This window comes from Denticeps clupeoides, chromosome 8 (genome assembly GCF_900700375.1).
Source record: "Denticeps clupeoides chromosome 8, fDenClu1.1, whole genome shotgun sequence".
In the NCBI taxonomy this organism is placed as follows: domain Eukaryota; kingdom Metazoa; phylum Chordata; class Actinopteri; order Clupeiformes; family Denticipitidae; genus Denticeps; species Denticeps clupeoides.
In genome coordinates this window covers 12,365,980-12,385,453 of record NC_041714.1, presented here as the reverse complement: position 1 = coordinate 12,385,453, position 19,474 = coordinate 12,365,980, and the positions used below count along the sequence as shown (strand labels likewise).

Below are 19,474 nucleotides of genomic sequence, written 5' to 3'. Positions count from 1 at the left end.
GAATGCAGGGTAAGGAATGTGTAGAACAGCCTATTTAAAAAGACCTTGCATACATCTGGAAAAATAAAATCAAAAGAATTGTGTGACTGAGGAGGACGTGGTTCTAGAACCACAAAGCAGAGCATAAACTATGCGTTAAAAAAAAAAGAATAATTAGGTTCTCTAAAGAGAACAACAGTAAGAGATCTGGATTCCAAACACACAATAAAAAAAAAAAGAAACCTGTAAACTTTCAGCACTTATATCGGTCAAACAGTCTCAAAAACAGGAATAGCTGCAGGTCAACGTCTCCCCCTTTCCCACTGCAGACTAAAATGTTACAACGACCATGATTTTATTGAGCTACCGCATACATAGTACACTATTAAAAACAGCTAGGTTTTTTTTTTTTTTAGATGTTTCTGGTAAGACTAAACTATCACACCAGCTAGCTTTTATTTAGTGCATTTCAAATGTACCCCTGAAGTACGGTGAACTACAACAATACACATGCTTTTTAGTTGTGCCCCCCCCCCCCCTTTTTTTTTTTTAAGTACCGTAAAAGTTTCCAAAACTCCATTTAACGGTGGAGCCTGCATTAGGGTAGTAGAGGGGAAACACAGCAACGTCATAGCATAATTAGCATTATTAGGTCCACTGACTATAGATAGCATGCCAATTATTTTAAGAAATCAGTTCCCACTACTCATATAGCTGAATTATTTGAGTAGTTTGTTGATGTGGGTGTAGAACCCAGCCACATGGAAGCGCGTTTCCTGGTGCCGGCCCCGAACCCAGGTAAACGGGGAGGCCATCCACCCGGTTGTCACTTCTACGGACAACCGGTCTGGCTGACCCACTGTGGCAACCCCCTAACAGAAGCAGCCGAAGGCATAAGAAGAAGCCTGACGTGGGTGTAGAGTATTTGTATTCAACTAAATAGTAAAAACAGCATAATTTAACTTGGTGGTGTATTCTGTAGTGCATTATTCTGTGTCAGTTTTAGAAAGCCACATGTTGTGCAGTGTACTGACTGTGGTGAGGTGTGTACTGGAGTTCAGCTGTATTGGTGCCTGGCTTGTTGCACTGTAGTTTTGTCAGAGACTACTTGTAGTCGCGTTTGGCTGCGGTACTGCGGTGTCGTACTTCTGTGAAGCCTACTGCTTACAGAGGCTGAGGCTCAGCAAGGTGGAGGCTGAACTAGCCAGCCGGTCAACTATGGATCAGTAGCTGTTCTCATGCCCAGCCAGAATGTACAAGTTACTGTGAGCCGTGGGGTTGTCCGTCGGTCTGCTTTCCAGAATCACGGTCCTGAAGGAAAAAAAACACACAGTTACTAACGTGCCGCGGACAAACAGAGAGCCGGTCATCTCCAGTTCCTTGAGTGAGTCACCTGTCAGAGCCCAGCAGCCTGAAGATGCGAGTGTTATCGGAGATCTCCTGTGTGATCTGCACATCCAAAAATGCAGGCAAAACCAGTTACATTTGAAACTGTACCATGGTGTATAAATGTATGAATAAGGGACATGTGCAGGAACAATGCCTGTTACCTCATTAGACTTAAAGCTCCGACCCTGCATCCCATGTCTCCAGAATGCCAAAACACTATCCTGGAGGCAAACTGAGCAGACACGTGCACACATTGTTAAGCATGGTATTACGCACCGTTTAAAATCTAATGATGGTCCCACTTACCAATGGACTCGATCTGGAAATTGAATGTGAGCTCTGATGACAGCTTCCTGCTGGACTTCAGTCGGCCTTGTAAATTAACCATTTTAATGCAACCTACAAAAAAATTCAAAAACAGACAATAATCCTACTTTGCCTGATCAATGATATCTGATTAATCATTTAACAGCCAATAATGGAACCATCACACAAGGGATGGGAGCTCTGTCCTAAAAATGACTTCTGCAAATATTCAATTTTCAAAATTTCAACGTGAAAAATTCAACAAAAAAATATATATATGTGTGTGTGTGTGTGTGTGTGTGTGTGTGTGTGTGTGTGCGTGCGCACGCCATGCAGCTCCTGTCTAATGCATTGATGGAAATTCTGATTTCTGAATTGCTTTGGAATTGTCTCATCAACAGCAGCTCAATTTATTGAAAATTACAGTTGAAAGCTACACTGAGAACAACGCGACGACAGAAAAACTCACGGTCCAGGCAGACTAAGATGGTGTCCCTCTCCAGCTGGGTGACATGTATTACACAGGTCTGGGGGGTGTCTGAGGACATGGACATAACCATGGTCACGCTCCTAGTCATGAAAAAGCAAACCTTTACTGCTCACCAGAAGCACTTACTGGGCTCTGTGAAAGAGGGCGTGGTTAAGTTTGGGTCGACTGTTCCAAAGGTCACCACTTGATCGTGCTCACTGCCCTTACTAACAGCCAGACATACGAGGGGGTACTGATGCTCTGGCACCACCAGCATCTCAAACACTTCCAGAGGGCAAGGCAATGTCAGGTCTATACTCTGCGGAATATACAAAATAACATCAGAAATAGTTTCTTCGTTTCAACTTTTTATGTTAGTGTTAGCTACAACATTACAACATTAAACTACCTAAAGCAACACATCTAACTGGGCATGCTAATCTATTTCTTATTGAAAACAAACCCCAATACGCCTGCTTCATGGGAAATCATTTAGAAAACTCACCTTAATGAGCATAAACCTCTGCATGGAATCAACCCACTCAAGCAGAATGACGCTGGATTGGAATGCTCCACACAGGTACTTATGACCTGTATATGGGTTCCTCACTGGATGTACACACACACACAAACATGCAAAGAAACGTTTCACTAAATCTTGTTTTACCTGTTCCCACAGAATAATTAAAGGTGAGCTAATCAACAAACGGCTGAACAATGGACAAGGGAACAAGGCACGAAGACAATCTGCGGGACAAAATAAATGGATGGTGGTGGATTAGCACAAAAAATGAAGCTGACTCACCTACACAGCATTTTTGGCAACCTTTTGTGTCTGGAATCTTAATGGACACTGCAAACTTCCTAGAAAACAAAGCGACCGACAGCTTCTCACTTCACTGAAGCACATCTAAAAACTGCAATGGTTTATCTGCAGGCTTTAAGGCTCATGCCATCATCACCACCGCGATACCTTGGAATGATTTTATCCGGTAGTTTGTGTGTTGGGATGGCAACGGGTAACTTCTGCATTTGTCGAGCATGCTCAAACAGACCAGACAGGTTATGGCAGTAGATCTGAGAGGCTCTCCCTGTGAAACAAATCGATTAGTAAGTGCGTCAATGAGAACGCCATAGAAAGAATATTAGGAATGTGACGCCACTGAGCCAGATCGAGCTAACCTGATATTGACATCAAGCAATTGTTCATGACATACAACCATGTGCACCGCCGTGGAAAGAGCTAAACAGAGGAATGAAAAGAAGACTATCATAAAAATATGTTTATGTATTACATTTTTTGATTACTCCACATTTGGCATTAAAAAAAGCTATCGGTACCTGTTCCATGGACGTCTCATGTAGCTCATTCAAGTTGAGGGTGTAGATGCCTTCCTCAGCCCCAAATAACAAATATTCATCTGGAATGTGAATTAAACAACTTAACATTACAAACAACATAAAATTCTGAAAAGCTCATTTGTGAGAATGAGAATGCAGCAGAAGAGCCAGTCAGAAAACCAGTAAGCTACGTATAAAGAGTGTAAACATGGAGAACCTGTTCAGTTGGCATTCACCAAAGTGGGGCCCAACCCAGCACCAGGACAGTGTACCTAATGAAAGGTGACAGCACACACATTACCTCTTGTGTCTGGATTTATCCAGGACGCTGCACAGTGGATCTTTAAAGGACACCCATTGAACACCTTCGAGAAACACGCACCCATCTGACACAAAGAAACAGACAGATTATATACAGTTGTTGAGTGAAAAACTGTCATTTATCATCTCTAGACCTCAGGAAGGACCTGCTATGTACTTACATGGACCTTAGGAGTGGGGGGCAGTCCATTACAGATGGGTTTCTAAAATGTCAAAAGAGAAAAACATTAGGCCATAGGAAGCTTGAAGAGTCTAAATGTCCTAAAATAACAGTATATGAGCCTTTTCTACTGTATGACCAAATGCAGTTTGCTTAAAAGGATTTCAGTTTAAAAAAAAAAAAAGCTTTGATCTTATTCTGGGACCTCTAGCTGGTCTAGCTGATGTAGAATTCTTCCCATTTGGATGGCTACATCTAAATTACCTTGGGTGGCCTCTGATAAGGGTCACACTGTTCTAACCCAGACATGATTGTTTGCTAAAATCTAATCGGTTTATAAAACACCAGCGAAACCGATAGTTACCGGGATGTCTTTCTTGTCCTTCCGTATTGGGATACTTGGAAGGGTGGACTGTCTTTCTCTGTCTCCGTTTTGCTGCAAAGGGTTTATTCCATTACCTGTGTCCATACAGACAAAATGAGTAACAAACAAAAACCCAAATGACTTGATTCAATGTCAATAGTTAATAATGTTTCACTCTGCCATAAACGCGCGCACACACACACACACACACACAAGCACTCTGCTCATTAGAAGAGCGTATTGAAGACTACTGGAGGAGGGTGGAAGGGGAAGGCTTTAGTAAAATTAATATAAAAAAGCACAGTGCTACTGCCACAAATGGAGTGGGGTTGACTGATGGGACTATCTACCAATAGCAGGGCATGTCAGCCAGGCTTACTGTTGGCCTCCTCCTTCTCCTCCTTCCGCTCCTCGGCATGGAGCCACTCCCAAAAACCCAAATTCTCATCATCCCCTTCATCTTTTTCCAAGCACGCCTCTTTATCAGAATCTCCAGTAGACTCATTACCTAGGCTACTGCGTCGGTGGGGGGGCAGACGAGGGGGTGGTGGCCTTGGGGGCACACAGGAGGTGGGGCGAGGGGGAGGCGTGGCACTTCCAGGGACAGGACACCTCTTGATGGTGCCATCTCCACATGCCTCCTCTTCGATTGGAACATTTTGATTCTGAGATGCACAAAGAGCCTTTGGCTGTAGAATAAAACAAAAATAGACAATATATAAAATGTGTTTTTACTTTAAACTACATTAAATTTCAAAGTAAAATACATTACTTTTTACTTTGCTAAGTGGATGAAGCTAAGAAACACACTGCATATTCTTATAAGGAAATACTAGACTGAAATATATAAATATGAACAAATATGGCAATATGTGATTTTCTTCAGAATTTATATAGCAATTTCCCTGTAATAGTTCATCTGATTTTCCCAGTTTAGCAGTTTATGTAAAACTAAATCTTGTCTGTTATCAAATCCTTTAATTCAAATTGTTGGTTGGTTTTTTTAAACTAATTTTGTGAATGACTAGCATTTCTCACCAAAAATGTGCTCATTAGTTATCATGTATAAATCATAAAACCAGGATAATAATAGGGACATGATAAGTCCATAACGTAATAATAAATAAGTCCTTTTTTAATGCTTTGGAACATTTGTAGGCAAGTACTTTAAGTTTAAACCAATTTCACTTTTAATGGAGTAATAGTCAACTTGGGTATCTCTGCTTTTACTGCTTTGTGTTGTAATTAAGGATTATTACTACCTTGGGTGGTAATGGTGGGGGCACTTTAGGTCTTTTTATTGTCGAACTTGTTGCGCTGAAAGGAGAAGGGTGAAATTGTATTAGATATACAACTGGGCTAATATTGCCAAATTATGAGATCGCCAGACAATGCAAAACCACAAAATCAATGACAGACCCCTTCACTGAAAGAATAAGGTGAATAACAGAACACCACACCCACTGAAATAAAACCAACGCACATGCGGATATCAACATCCACATTTCAAACGCTTAAACAAACATGTGAGACATGCACAAACAGCATAAACAGCAGCAGCCCCCGGACACCCTGGAGGCCACACAACAAAGTGAGTGAGAGTGAGACAAATATCCAAACTCAGACAATCAGGATCACGTGACCACAGTGTGGAATCACAGTGGAGCAAAGTGTGCCAGTCCAGCCACGACAACAGTCAAACTGAGCTGGGGCTGTGACAATGGCACTTTAGTGCATGTGCCACCAGGCCATGTGCTGGTAATGGCAGATAAGAAAAGTGAGGAGACAGGAGCTGGAATTAAACTCATTCATTTACAGTTTTTTTTATAGATTCTCTCATGCCTTTAGGTGTGCAAAACAGGGAAATCAGGAATCACAAGGAAGGATTGGACTTCATGCGGCGGTCAGGGAGAGGTCACAAGGGTCAGAAGCTGTGAGGTCAGATGTGGCATGTGTGTGATGGTGATGACATCATGCAGCATGAGGATGCATGAGTGAGGCCAGGGCCCTTTCTCATTCCTCCCTCCTCCTCATGGAGTAAAGGCTAAACAAGTGCACACACACTTACTGTGGAGTTTCCTCATCATCATCACCATCATCCTCACCAGCCTCTAAATGTGTCACATGACCCCTGAGGAGATAGGATGAAGATAGGGGTAGGACTCAGTGATCGCAGCAGCCAGAGCAGGGAGGGCGGATACACACGCTCGCAAGCACACACACACTTTAATTCATCCAATATCTAAACCAGCCTTTCCAAAACAGGTGCAAAACACACGCAAACTGGAAATGTATCCAATATCTAAACCAGCATTTCCACACACGTACAGGTGCGTATATACCCAATGGACAAACACACACAAGGTACATTGACAATTAACACACTCTCATTTTCAACCAACACACAGGCACACATTCAGTATCTCACAAAGGTGAGTACACCACTCACATTTTTGTAAATACTTTCCTTTGTACATCACTGTTTCAAAGTGCCATATCTTCAATGTAGTCAGTGTTCAGCTTGTGTAACAGTATACATTTATGTCTAAACTACTAATAAAATAAAGTGCAAAAATAAGTAAAAATGTCCAAAACATGTGCCTTGTTAGTGTTACAAGGTCTCAGGTGTGAATGGGGAGCAGGTGGGTTACGTTCACACTCTTTATTTCTTTATTTCCTCTCTCATATTGGTCACTGGAAGTTCAACTTGGCAGCTTGTGGCGAAGAACTTTCTGAGGATATGATAAAAAAAAATTAATAAAAATTAAAAAAAAAGCTACATAAATAGGGCCTGGGATATAAAAAGATCGCCACATCCTGAAACAGAGCTGCAGCAGGACAGGTTCCACTCAGAACACCCAGAGGTCGTCTTTTGAAAACAGACGTATGAATGCTCCCAGCATTGCTGCAGAGGTTGAATGGGTGGGAGGTCAGCCTGTCAGGGGTCAGACCATACGCCGCACACCGCGTCAACCTGGCCTGTCGTCCCGGAAGGAAGCCTCTTCTAAAGATGATGAGAAAGCAAGCCAGTTCGCTGATGACAAGCAGACTAAAGACATGGGCACTGGAACCATGTCCTGGTTTCTGTTGAGACCAAGATCAACTTCTTTGGTTCAGATGGCGTCAGGTGCGTGTGTGGGGTGGTAACTCCAGTACAAAGTGTGAGTGCGCACATGAATGTCAGCGTGCTCTGTGACATACTGAAGCAGAGCGTGACCCAGTCCCTTTAGAAACTGGGCCGCAGGGTGACCTGTGAAGCTGAAGTGAACTCCATGGCCATGAGCTACTGTTATAATGGTGGCCACACAAAATATTGGACATTTTCACTTAGGGGTGTACTCAGTTTTGTTGCCAGCGGTGTAGACATTGCAGCCTGTGCGTGTAGCAGCAAATTTACACTGTTACGCAAGCTGTACTTTGACTGCATTGTATCAAAGTGTCATATCTTCAGAGTTGTACCAATGGAAAGATATAAAAAAAATGTTTACCAAAAAAGGTGATGTGTATTCACTTTCATGAGATACAGTATTTCATCACCACAAAGCATACTTTCACACATACACAACACATTCACACAACCAAACAATAAGGGAATATGAACACACACAGGGGTGGACAGTCTTTCGCAGCTAAAAGCATTAATCAGTCCTGCATTTCTGCTTGACTGGTGGGTGGATGAAGTTAGTGTTTGTTAGACAGGACAAAGAAAATCAAACCAGAGCAGCAAAGCATGTGACCACTCACCTCTGCTGCAACTCCTCCTCCACAGACTTTAACAAACTCCTGAAGGAGATGGACATGCTGTTATTTCAACTGAGACGAGGACAAAACAAACTGCACCCCGCCTGCCATCACAGGGATTTTTATACCGGTGCGCCTTCGTCTAAAAGGCCTGAGCTCACTTTTAACCTTTAGTACCAGTGACACACACTTCAGGCAGATACAGAGCGACTGCAAGGTTCATAAGTGTGGCAGATGTCAAAAGCACTTACTTATTTCCACCCAGCAGGCCGGGGGAATCCTGGTTAAAGTCAAGCCGAAGGTCCTGCAGACGCAAGAAGACGTTGAACAAAATCACCAGCATGCAACTAATAGAAGCGCAAGCAGCTGACCAAAGCGCACATAGTGGTGCTCACCGGTTCGTGATGCGGCTCTGTCTCTTTTCTCAGAGGAGGGTCAAACTTCACTTGGTCAACTGAGAGAAGGAGACATGCGTATGTAATCTATCACCACGTTTAAATGTATTGCATTTATCAGACGCCCTTATCCAGAGCGACTTACAATCAGTAGTTACAGGGACAGTCGCTCTATAGACCTTCAGGGATGGATGACTTGTTCAGGGACAGAATGGTAGTAAGTGGGTTTGAAAACGTTACTTTGTGGTCTTCTGGTTCGTAGGCGAGTGTGTTAGCCACTTGGCAACTATCACACATTTACACTACTCACATGAAGTTAGGGATATTATTATTTACATGAGTGCCTTTCCTATTTGCTCTGAATTTTAATGAAATAAGTAAAAGTTCCCTCTGATATTACTAATAATGTATGAGAAGAAACACCATTTTCATTAGTTTAATATTTATTAGCCCAAAAACATAGACAATAACAGGGATAGCCCCATATAACAAAAATTGACAATGTCAGCAGCGAGTGTTTCCACCATTTGCTGCGATGACAGCTTGACCGTGACATCTCATGATGTTGTTCTGAGGCATTGTGTTCAACTCTTCCACAAGTGCTATACGCAGTTCTGCAAGGTCATGTGGGCGTGGGGTATGATCATTCAGTCTCTGCTTGAACTGGTCCCAGACGTGCTCTATGGGGTTGAGGTCAGGGGACATTGATGGCCATACCATATGAGGCACTCCAACTTCCTGAAATCGAGCTGTGACACTTCTGCCACGATGTGGTGAAGCATTATCATCCATAAACAGAAAGTTAGGGGTATGTTGGCGGAATTGGGGGATGATGATGGGTTCTATGATGTCTCTGAGGTTAGAACGTGCAGTGACTGACCGAATCGGTTTTGCACTGACTGGTGATGCCCAGACTGTTGCACCTCCTCCACCAAAGCAAACCGTGGAGACCATGTTGACCTCAGCGTATCGCTCACCTCGCCTTCTCCAGCAATGCTGACACAACACTCATCAGTGAACAGGACTGTAGAACACTGGTCACATGGTCTTGCGCCCACTGCAAACATTCACGTGGTGTCTTGGTGTCAGTGGATTGACCTACAACGGTGGTCTGGCATTCAAGCCAAAGCGGTGGAGTTGGTTGTGATCGGTTTGTCTGGAAACCCTAGTACCCCTCGCATCTCATAAAAGGTCCTGCAGATGTGTGGCAGTTGCATAACGATGTCTGAGTGTATAGGTCCTTTGGTACAGGTCAGCATTGTCTGACCTGTACCTAAGGTCTGTCAAACGTGGGACTCCACTCCTGGGTCTGTCATGAGCTCTGCCAGTAGTTCTGTGTCTTCATTCAAGTCTGCTGATGACACTTTTGAGACACACCAAGTTCACAAGCAACATCTGACTGCATGCCACCAACCCGAAGGCGCACCATGTCCAGGTGACTCTGCTCGTCCATTTAGTGACATTGTGTGTTCATGGCTTTTTGAATGATGAACTTGGAATGAACTACTGACAATACCAGCTTTTTATATCAACAGAATGTTGAAATTGATGGCACATTGAGAGGTTGTCTCTTGGTATTGGCCCAATATAAGGCACACCTGTACACAATGAGATTATTACATGGAAAACACAAAATGAGGTGTGTCTATCACCCCAATACAATTCTCTCCATATCCCAAAAGTGTCTGAAGTGAAACAAACACCGTATGTATGACATCCACTAAGTCTATCACAATAGCACAAACTTATTGTAATTCCATTCTGATTATTTATAGTTGTACACAAGCTATGGAAAAAGCTAAAAATCCACAGAGGCAAACTTACAGTTGATCTCAGAGAGGGTCTTTCCTTCCCGAGTGCTTCTACTGGTTGACCGAATCCGATAAGGAACAGTTGGAGGAGACTGACAACAAAAACACAAACACAAACACAGACAGACAAGGCAGGAGTTGAGCCATTCAAAGCCACAAGATTAAAGGGTCTGTGCTGCATTAGGCCTGGTAATCCAGGAAGAGGCTACAGACAGACTTCAAGTGTAGATGGGCACTTCACATGTGAACAAGATTACAAACTTAACCAATGACCAGCCTGACAGCTCAAAACTGTCATTGAAAAAATTTTTTTACAGTCTCCACTCTTACGTTATAGCCAGTAAGTAAAATGGTCACATACATTTACATTTTTACATTTACAGCATTTATCAGACGCCCTTATCCAGAGCGACTTACAATCAGTAGTTACAGGGGACAGTCCCCCTCTGGAGCAATTTAGGGTTAAGTGTCTTGCTCAGGGACACAATGGTAGTAGGTGGGATTTGAACCTGGGTCTCCTGGTTCACAGGCGAGTGTGTTACCCACTAGGCTACTACCACCCCAGGACATACAGTTCTGGTGATTTAATATGTTAACTATGCTGGAATGATTTGATCATATTGTAAATACTGGTCATAGAGGTACCTGCAGCCAAACAAAGTGACCTCACATGGTCGTTGGGAATTTGCTCTGAGGAAGCACATGACTGCACCAGGCATTGGCAAAGGTCATGACCCTACCTCTGGTTCAGGCTCATCATCTTCCAGGTCACTGTATGCAGTGTGGTCCGGGTTGCTGGCCTTGTCCAGCAGTTCTATAGCCAGAGTGCGACTCAACGGCTGGGACACAAATGGGTGCTGCACGAAAAAAAAGAAATTGAGGTCACTGAGAGGGAAATGGCTGCTTGCCAATGAAAATGTGAGAATGAACAGGCGGAGGGCATCACCTGAAGTAATTTATCAGCTGTTGGTCTTTTCTTGGGGTTTTTGGTTAGGGCCACCTTAACAAAATGGTGAAAATTACTGGTCCTAAGAGAAAGGACGGAGGGAAAATGCTTTATTCCCAGGACATTAGTTAACTTTTTGTTTTTATCTATCGTAAATTGATTGTCTTTGTGAAGTACAGCACACAATGAAACATGTCCTCTGCATTTAACCCATCACCCAAGCGAGCAGTGGGCGGCCATGAAAGGCGCCCGGGGAGCAGTGTGTGGGACCGGTGCTTCGCTCAGTGAACCATCTGGTAACACTGCTTGGACTACTTTGCATGTGTCACAGGAAGGGTTTAAATCTTCCAGAATGAGGAAGTAGGGACAGATATTAATAATCACTGTGGGAGCCTGAGATTGTCTTTTGGAGGACAGAAATAATGACAAACAAAAAGTGCTGGGTGGGTTGATGGTTCCTTCTTCCAAAGATGCAGATAACTGGCAAACTTTGTTTGTGTCTATTTATAAATCCTAAAGATGTACCTTGAAGGGTGCCACTAAGGTGCCACTGCACCGTCCCCACACACTGCAAATGCACCGTCCCCACACACAGCTCCTCGGCTGCCTGTCATGGCTGCCCACTGCTCACCAAGGTGATTGGTTAAATGCTGTGGTGTGTCACATGTGACACGTGACAACTTATCACTTTCTGTTACAGCGCTGTGAATGTATGCCTCTTACCACTTCACTTTATCCTTTAGTTTAGGCGGCTGGAAGTTACTCTTGGTCATGAGAAAAAGAGCCCTGAGAAAGAGGAAAAAAAAAGTTAAAATAATGATCAAGCAAGGCACTGGGGCCACCTTAACATACCTCATTGGATGCAGTTCGAACATTGGTGGCTGCAGCTCTGCAAGTTCGATGGCGGTGATTCCCACAGCCCAGATATCACACAGCTGGTTATATCCACCCTTCCTCTCCACTGCAGCTACCTCAGGGGCCATCCTGTAAAGAGAGATTTAGTAGAAACCATTTCCAATATTGTAGCTCATATTATACATAAGTAAGGGGGGTGTATGAACAGGATTGACCGTTTAAAATAAAATCTCTACCATGGTCCCAATAAGGCGCATTTAGTCTTGAGTAAAAAGAAAAGGGGCAAGTTTACCATGTGGTCTGTTAACACCCCCAGCACTCCAAACTCTCAAGATGCATGATCATTTGATCAATTTAATGTCCCAAATATAATACTTACCAATACGGAGTACCGATGAAAGACTTCCTCTTAGCCAGAGTTGCTGAGATCTGTGCTGACACCCCAAAATCCGCTAGAGGAAAAAAAAAAAAAAAAAGTGATAAACTGATAATCGATTAGTAAATGAAAGAAATGGGACCGTGGAAGGCACTCTTTACCCAGCTTTATATATCCATTGTCTGTTAGCAGAATATTTGCTCCCTAAAAAAAGCAAAAAATAACAATAATAAGGTTGTCAAATAGATTATTTGTAAGCATTAAAAATATAAAGATGAGGACCATTGAGCTGTGAATTACCTTTATATCTCTGTGCATTTTGCCCTTGTTGTGCAAATAATGAAGCCCCTAAAAGAAAAAAAAAATCATTTTATTTCTGCCAAGTCATGTTAAGATCTAGAGTTAAGCTCCTCATTGTCCAAATATAATCAAAGTGTTTTCTTGAAATCACAAAATCACCAGATTCGATCAGAGCTTTCTTAAAAAAAAAAAAAAGACCCAGTTCCAACCCATTATACAGCATCCAGAAACTATTACTATTATTTAAAGATAGATTTTGTGATCTCAACCATGAAAATATCTCAACAAATGACAGATTGGGAGAGATAAAGGGAAGTTAGGCTACTTGCAACGACCAGTTATACAGTCAGCGTATTCGTAGACATGCTACAGGCAGATTCCCCAGTCAACAGGGATTTGAGAGTGAATAGCGGCGCCGTGATAATATATTTTCCTCTCCACAACGGTTGTACTGGTGTTGTTTCTGCTATTGCAACAACCATAAGTACCTGTACTTCATGTGTGTGCTGCATACAAGCTACGTTCAAATAGACTAACAAAAATATATATATGTGCATACCTGTAGAGTTTCTCTCGACATATAAGCAATCTGAGATTCTGACAAGGGTCCCGTGACTGAAGGAGAAAAAAAAACGTAAAAACGTGAAAAACAACGAAATGTAATAATAAACATGCACTGCCAGTCCAAAAAAAGGTCACACGATGTAATATTTCTTTGAATTGCCTTTAGCTTTTGATAATGGCACTTGTACCATGAATATGATGGTTCCCAACGATCAGTCAGTTTTTAATAACGCATTTGTCAGCTCTTAAGCCAATTTTAGAAGTTTCAGAGGCCTCCTTAGATGTTTTCTTTGATGCATGTAATAATTTGTCCCTTCTGAAACAGATTAACGTCTTTTCCATGACAACAGGATGTAACTGGTTGTTCCAGAAATGATAAAAGAACTTGCTGCCATCTATGCAGTAATTTTCCTACGAGGGGCTCCTACCTAGAAGAGCTTGTTAAATCAAGGTGACTTGTTGGCCACTTTTCCTTCACTGGTGACTTTTTTTTGGACAAGCAACGCATAAAGAAATACAAGTGGTGTGAATATATGATGTTATCACATGCAAGTGGTTTTGTTAAAACAGTATTGATTGTTACCATGGTAAATATCCTGTAAGGATCCTCCACCGCAGTATTCCATGCTGATCCACAGCTTATCTCTCCTAGAAAAACCAGTAAATCATCAGAAGCAGGTTCAAGACCATTTTACATTTTCATTTATGGCATTTAACAGACGTCCTTATCCAGAGCGACTTACAATCAGTAGTTACAGGGACAGTCCTCCCCTGGGGACACTCGGGGTTTAGTGTCTTACTCAGGGACACAGTGGTAGTAAGTGGGGTTTGAACCTGTGACTTTGTGGTCTTCTGGCTCATAGTCGAGTGTCTTAACCGCCCAAGATCAGCAGACCCAGCGTGCATTCATTCATATTTTGGCTGCATTTTAGTAACATCAACCTACACTCTTTTGGTCACTTCATTGGCAACTGCTGTAGAGTAATAAGGTGAACATGTTCTCCAGAGGAGACAAGTGAGGTTTGTGAGATGCCCAGGGCGTACCTCAGGTAGCTTCCAAAATAAGCAACAATGTTGGAATGCTTGCAGTCCTTCATCATCAAGATTTCCTGCTGCACCACCGCAAAGTCCTCTCCTGGAAAAAAGAAATCAGTCGTTTAACCGACCGACCGACCGTCATCATGGGAGAAAACTCATGGGGGGAAAGTAAGGTGTAGATAAGCTCCTGGAAAATGAGATGCTGATTGATAATAGTACCGATCTCAGGCACGGAGCTGTGAAGTTAAGCTGAACTGCGCTCACTAACGGCCTGGTCGGCCTGATTTAAACACGATTTGCAACTCTGCCAAGGGCTCGAACCCCTTCCAAATCACACTTTAAGGTTAAACATTACACTCAAGCACAGCCTTACTACCCGGGCCCGGTGAGCGTGGGCTGGCATAATGCATCACTAACTTCACTTAAGAAAAGATGCACAAAAACGTGACTAATGTGAGATCACTTGCTCAAGCGGCGCTGCCAGATGATGAGGGGAGAGGAGTCGTGACACGTTACGCAGCACACATACCAGGTTCCAGCTTGATGACTTTAATAGCAGCCAGTTCTCCAGTGTTGACGTTACGAGCCTGCGGAAGGAGGAGGAAAAGCGTTAACACAGGTCGTATATGAACGCGTGTGTGTGTGTGTGTGTGTGTGTGCGCTTTGCTGCGACATGAGGCCACACAACTCATACATTCACAGTCCAGCCGCACACAGACACCATTGATTATCGGAAAGTCCTGATGGAAACATGGTTTAATCAACTATTCTCAATCCCATCAGCGCTGCGTCCTGCTGACACTTAAATTAACTGTGTGCACCCACATAATCTGCTGGGAAAAACTTTGTGTGCGTGCGCACACACACGTGTATAATGCAATAAACCAACACAGTCGTGCAGGATAGACTGATTCTAGAATAGGATCAAAAAATATTTTATAAATGCAGGGCGGTGGTGACCTAGCGGTTAAGGAAGTGGCCCTGCAGTCAGAAGGTTGCCGGTTCGAATCCCGATCCGCCAGGGCGCCACTGAGCAAAAGCACCGTCCCCACACTCTGCTCCCCGGGCGCCTGTCATGGCTGCCCTCTGCTCACCAAGGGTGACGGTTAAAAAAAAGAGGACACATTTCGTTGTGTGCACCAGTGTTTCACAATGACAATCACTTCACTTTCACTTAAATCAGAGCGGTAAACATTTGTATTAAATTACAAAACTGAACGATTTAACAGTTATTGATCATTGGAGGTGCGCTTCCCTCCCTACAGGACATCTACACCAAGCGGTGCCCAAGTAGACCCCAGTCACCACAGTAACACCCTGTTTAAACTGGTATCGTCAGGCAGGTGGTACTGCAGCATCCAGTCCAGGACCAGCAGACTGCGGGACAATTTCTTCCATCACTGTTGAACCACAAACCAGCTAATTTCCTCAAATTGCCCTATTTGCACCACTTACATAAAAAAAATATATATATCACACACACAGACTGGGACATTCTACATATGCACATCCAATTTATTTATTTAGATACATGTTTATTGTCTTTTGTCTTCGTGAGAAGTTTTGCACACAAGGATTTCACTCACACGCACTGTACCTGTGTATAGGTCACATCACATGACTTCCAAAAGAAAAAGAACTGTACAAAAACATACATATATTATCATAGTCTGCCCTCCACACAGTAGGAATATGGATGTTTTTTGTATTCACATTTTTAAATGAACAGGTTGGAACACGGATCTATAAATCATAAATAAAGGACAAGGATGAAAAAGATCAGCAGAGTATCTGTCTCTCTCTTCCTCTCTCACACACACAGAAGCACACTCACAGTACACAGACAAAGACAGTCTCAGTCCCCAACAATCAGAAATGCTCATCCCAATGAAATAAGTCTTACCAAGGCAGTGATGTCAACAGACGTGTGTGGAATCAGAGTGATCAGACCATTTCTCCCATCATCATTATACAGTTAAATTGCATTTCTTACTTTATCAATGGGATTTTTATGCAAATATATGTACAGATATTTGATTAACCGTCAGATTGTCCAGTGAAAGTGTGCGGGTGGTCTTGAAATGCAAACCTATGCAATTGAGTATGCGGAATAAAAATTGTTTGTGTGAAAACAATTGCTGTTATATAAGGGACCTATTGCCAAATATATACATCAATATTTTCTGGGTCTTCATTAATGATGAAAACAACCTTTTTAAAGACCCACAGTCAAAAGCAAATATTAAGCAACGAGCATGATTAATATTTGGTACATCATTAATATTTTCCCCCTGATGTTTTTATTGCCCTGACGTTTAGCCTCTTTAAATCTCCTACCTTCCCAATGTGCCAGAAACCAATTAACACACCAATTAACTTGGTCAACAGTTGATTTTATAGTAGATGCTCTATTACACTACCGTGTAGTGTGCTGATGGTGCAGTCATCCATCCTGGTGACATGGGACATAGTGTGTAAACTTTTAATATGCACGGTGGGGGAAGAAAGAAAAAAAACTCCTAAAAGTCATGAGAATGTCAGACTTCTAATAATATTGGCTTACAGTGATACCTGTGATGTTTTTCAATAACAATGTGAAATTGCCATCAGATTTCCCCTTTCAGAGTATCTTTCAAGGATCTGGTGGAAAATGGAAACGAGCAGCCATCTGAGCAAATGCGCAATGCCATAATAATTCTGCCTTTGTCCTTATACAGTACAGGTCAAAGTTTGGACACACCTTTGTTTTCTTTATTTTCATGACCATTTACATTGGTAGATTCTCACTGAAGGCATCAAAACTATGAATGAACACATGTGGAGTTATGTACTTAACAAAAAGTGGAGACTTGGCCTCCACAGTCACCAGACCTGAACCCAGTCGAGATGGTTTGGGGTGAGCTGGACCGCAGAGTGAAGGCAAAGGGGCCAACAAGTGAAAAACACCTCTGTGAACTCCTTCAAGACTGTTGGAGAACCATCTCAGGTGACGACCTCTTGAAGCTCCTTGAGAGAATGCCAAGAGTGTGCAAAGTACATAACTCCACATGTGTTCATTCATAGTTTTGGTGCCTTCAGTGAGAATCTACCAACGTAAATGGTCATGAAAATAAAGAAAACACACTGAATGAGAAGGTGTGTCCAAACTTTTGGCCTGTACTGTATATATAACACATACACATACACACACAGACTACAGTAACCTACGTAAGATATCACAATGCAGACTGACAAGTCCGAAGTTCTGTCAGGTTTTCGTCTGAACGTGATTTATGTCATAAACAAGGCTGGAATGCAGATGGCGCCTACACCACACACACACACTCACTCACACTCACACACACTTAACATGGCACTTTATCAGAGGGAAGTGTGTGCGACTTGCAGGTCCGGCTTAAGTGGTCACTATCGGCCAGGGGGGCTGGTCAAGCCTCAAGAGCCCCAAGCGAGGAAACTGGACCTTTCTGCTCCCAGCACAGACCACTCCGACCATTCAGCACCTTACAACGGACAATCTGTCCAACGGTGGACCGGGTCCTTCTGTTTCCGGGCGTCTTATACACGCACGCGCACACAATTCAGCTGCGAATAAGCACAGAGGCACAGGAAAAAGTGAACAATTACAGGCAAACAGGATGGACAACACTAATGTATACGCATAATCACACACACACACACACACACACACACACACACACACACACACACACACACACACACACTCGCTGTGCCTGGCATCCTCCTGGTCAATCACAGAAATCACCAAGATTACAGACGATGACCCCGCACACCGACCTCAGGGTCTGACACGGACTGTGGCGGCCACGGGGGTCAACGTCACAGTTTACACGGCACCCACAAATGATTAAGGCCCGAGCACCCCCGAGTGTCGGGGTACAGCTGAATCCCGCGCGTGTCACCCCGAGGTCACCGCTAACGCGGAATAAACACGAGTGGATTTTACTACGTCAACACACAGGCGCGACGTTTCACGGTGACGCCGTGGATTTGCGTGGCGGCCCTGGCGGCCGGGAAGAAGCGCGCAGGCCCCGGTCCGATTCGTAAAAAACAACAACAACAAGAAGAAGAAGAAGAAGAAGAAGGAAAAAATCCACCCGGCGACACCGCGACAAAAGACGGGCCGCGTCGCCCGTCGCGGTGACACCAGGCCGCCGGGCGGATGGATACCTTGTACACATCTCCGTACGTCCCGCTGCCGATCCTCTGGATGAGCTCGAAATCCTCCTGCGGGTTCCGCCGGGACAGGTCCAGGCCGCTGTTCATCGTCCGAGTGCCCGACCCCCGCGGGTCGGATCGTGCTTGCGAACGGGGCGCCGACGCTACAAGACCGCGGGCGGGAGCGATCGCGGGAGCATAGGGCCGTCCGGGAGTCGCGTCCAGTCTCCGGGAAAGTTGAACATGGCCTCCCTCCCTCCTTCCTTCCCTCCCTCCGCTGCGCACTACGCCTGCGTGGACGGCGGCGGTGCGGAGATCGGCCGCCGCGGTCACGTTCTTCCCCGGGAAACACGGCCCGCACGCGTGAATCGATCAGACCAAAAACATACACACGAACGCAATTTCTTTTTTCTTTCAAAAATTCATTTATTATTATTTTTGTGTAAACAATGGACAGGCGCATATATATTTTTTTTAATAATCCAATCTGACTAAATGAATAAAAAAAAACATGTCTTTGGCCATCTGCCATTACTGCAGGTTTTACCACCACGGGCGTGTTGCAAATATTTGACGCTGAACGAACTCCTTTGTATCGGGTCGCGTGCGACTGCGCAACATCGGCACGAACTAACGATCCCGTTCGCTCGTGGCATCGCGACACTTCAACGCGTCGCAATGCTCGTGCGATGCCGATTCGGGTTAAATGAACAGCCCCGAGTGGCCGGTCCCGTCGGCAGGGGGGTGGCAGATGCCCTCCGCTCGTCTTCTGCCGCCTGGCGGCGAGCGTGAGGAACTGCGTCTGGGTGGGACCGGGGCTCTTCCGACTGTTCATTTAGCGCAGCCTTGCGTCACACGCTGCGGGGACCGCAGCTGAAATCCCGGGCGTGCTTGCCTGAACCAGGAATGTAATTCCTTGGAGGGGCGGGGAAGAGCTGGTTGG

General features: G+C 44.0%; 1 protein-coding gene across 4 annotated transcripts; it reads right to left on the bottom strand.

Moving 5' to 3' along the window:
* Window positions 1–493: 493 nt before the first annotated feature.
* On the bottom strand, window positions 494–18,803 carry map4k3b (mitogen-activated protein kinase kinase kinase kinase 3b). Of its 4 annotated transcripts, none has more exons than XM_028988229.1 (33): window positions 18,544–18,803; window positions 14,885–14,942; window positions 14,362–14,452; window positions 13,901–13,965; window positions 13,313–13,368; window positions 12,754–12,801; window positions 12,615–12,657; window positions 12,457–12,529; window positions 12,075–12,206; window positions 11,946–12,008; window positions 11,223–11,304; window positions 11,017–11,133; window positions 10,290–10,368; window positions 8,466–8,524; window positions 8,322–8,374; window positions 8,074–8,112; window positions 6,398–6,460; window positions 5,592–5,646; window positions 4,709–5,018; window positions 4,330–4,424; window positions 3,967–4,008; window positions 3,786–3,870; window positions 3,485–3,564; window positions 3,326–3,386; window positions 3,117–3,234; window positions 2,949–3,007; window positions 2,649–2,752; window positions 2,291–2,462; window positions 2,144–2,212; window positions 1,675–1,767; window positions 1,530–1,600; window positions 1,373–1,428; window positions 494–1,290 (listed from the first exon to the last, which is right to left on the bottom strand). In XM_028988229.1, the coding sequence occupies exons 1-33, from the start codon at window positions 18,637–18,639 to the stop codon at window positions 1,203–1,205; spliced, it is 2,775 nt and encodes a 924-aa protein (XP_028844062.1). In that variant the 5' UTR covers window positions 18,640–18,803; the 3' UTR covers window positions 494–1,202. The 4 variants fall into 4 exon arrangements, with proteins under 4 accessions (XP_028844062.1, XP_028844065.1, XP_028844063.1 ...); XM_028988232.1 differs by having other exon boundaries at window positions 4,838–5,018; window positions 18,544–18,639; XM_028988230.1 differs by lacking the exon at window positions 6,398–6,460 and having other exon boundaries at window positions 18,544–18,639.
* Window positions 18,804–19,474: the final 671 nt, after the last annotated feature.

What these genes read in the sequence shown, in the direction of transcription:
- map4k3b (XM_028988229.1), bottom strand. Translation starts at nt 18,639, where the DNA reads ATGAACAGCGGCCTGGACCTGTCCCGGCGGAACCCGCAGGAGGATTTC. An exon ending in CCCCCACTCCTAAGGTCCAT is followed by an intron (nt 3,871 to 3,966) that starts GTAAGTACATAG and finishes TCTTTGTGTCAG; the next exon opens with ATGGGTGCGTGTTTCTCGAA. An exon ending in GCCCTCTTTCACAGAGCCCA is followed by an intron (nt 2,213 to 2,290) that starts GTAAGTGCTTCT and finishes CCATGTCCTCAG; the next exon opens with ACACCCCCCAGACCTGTGTA.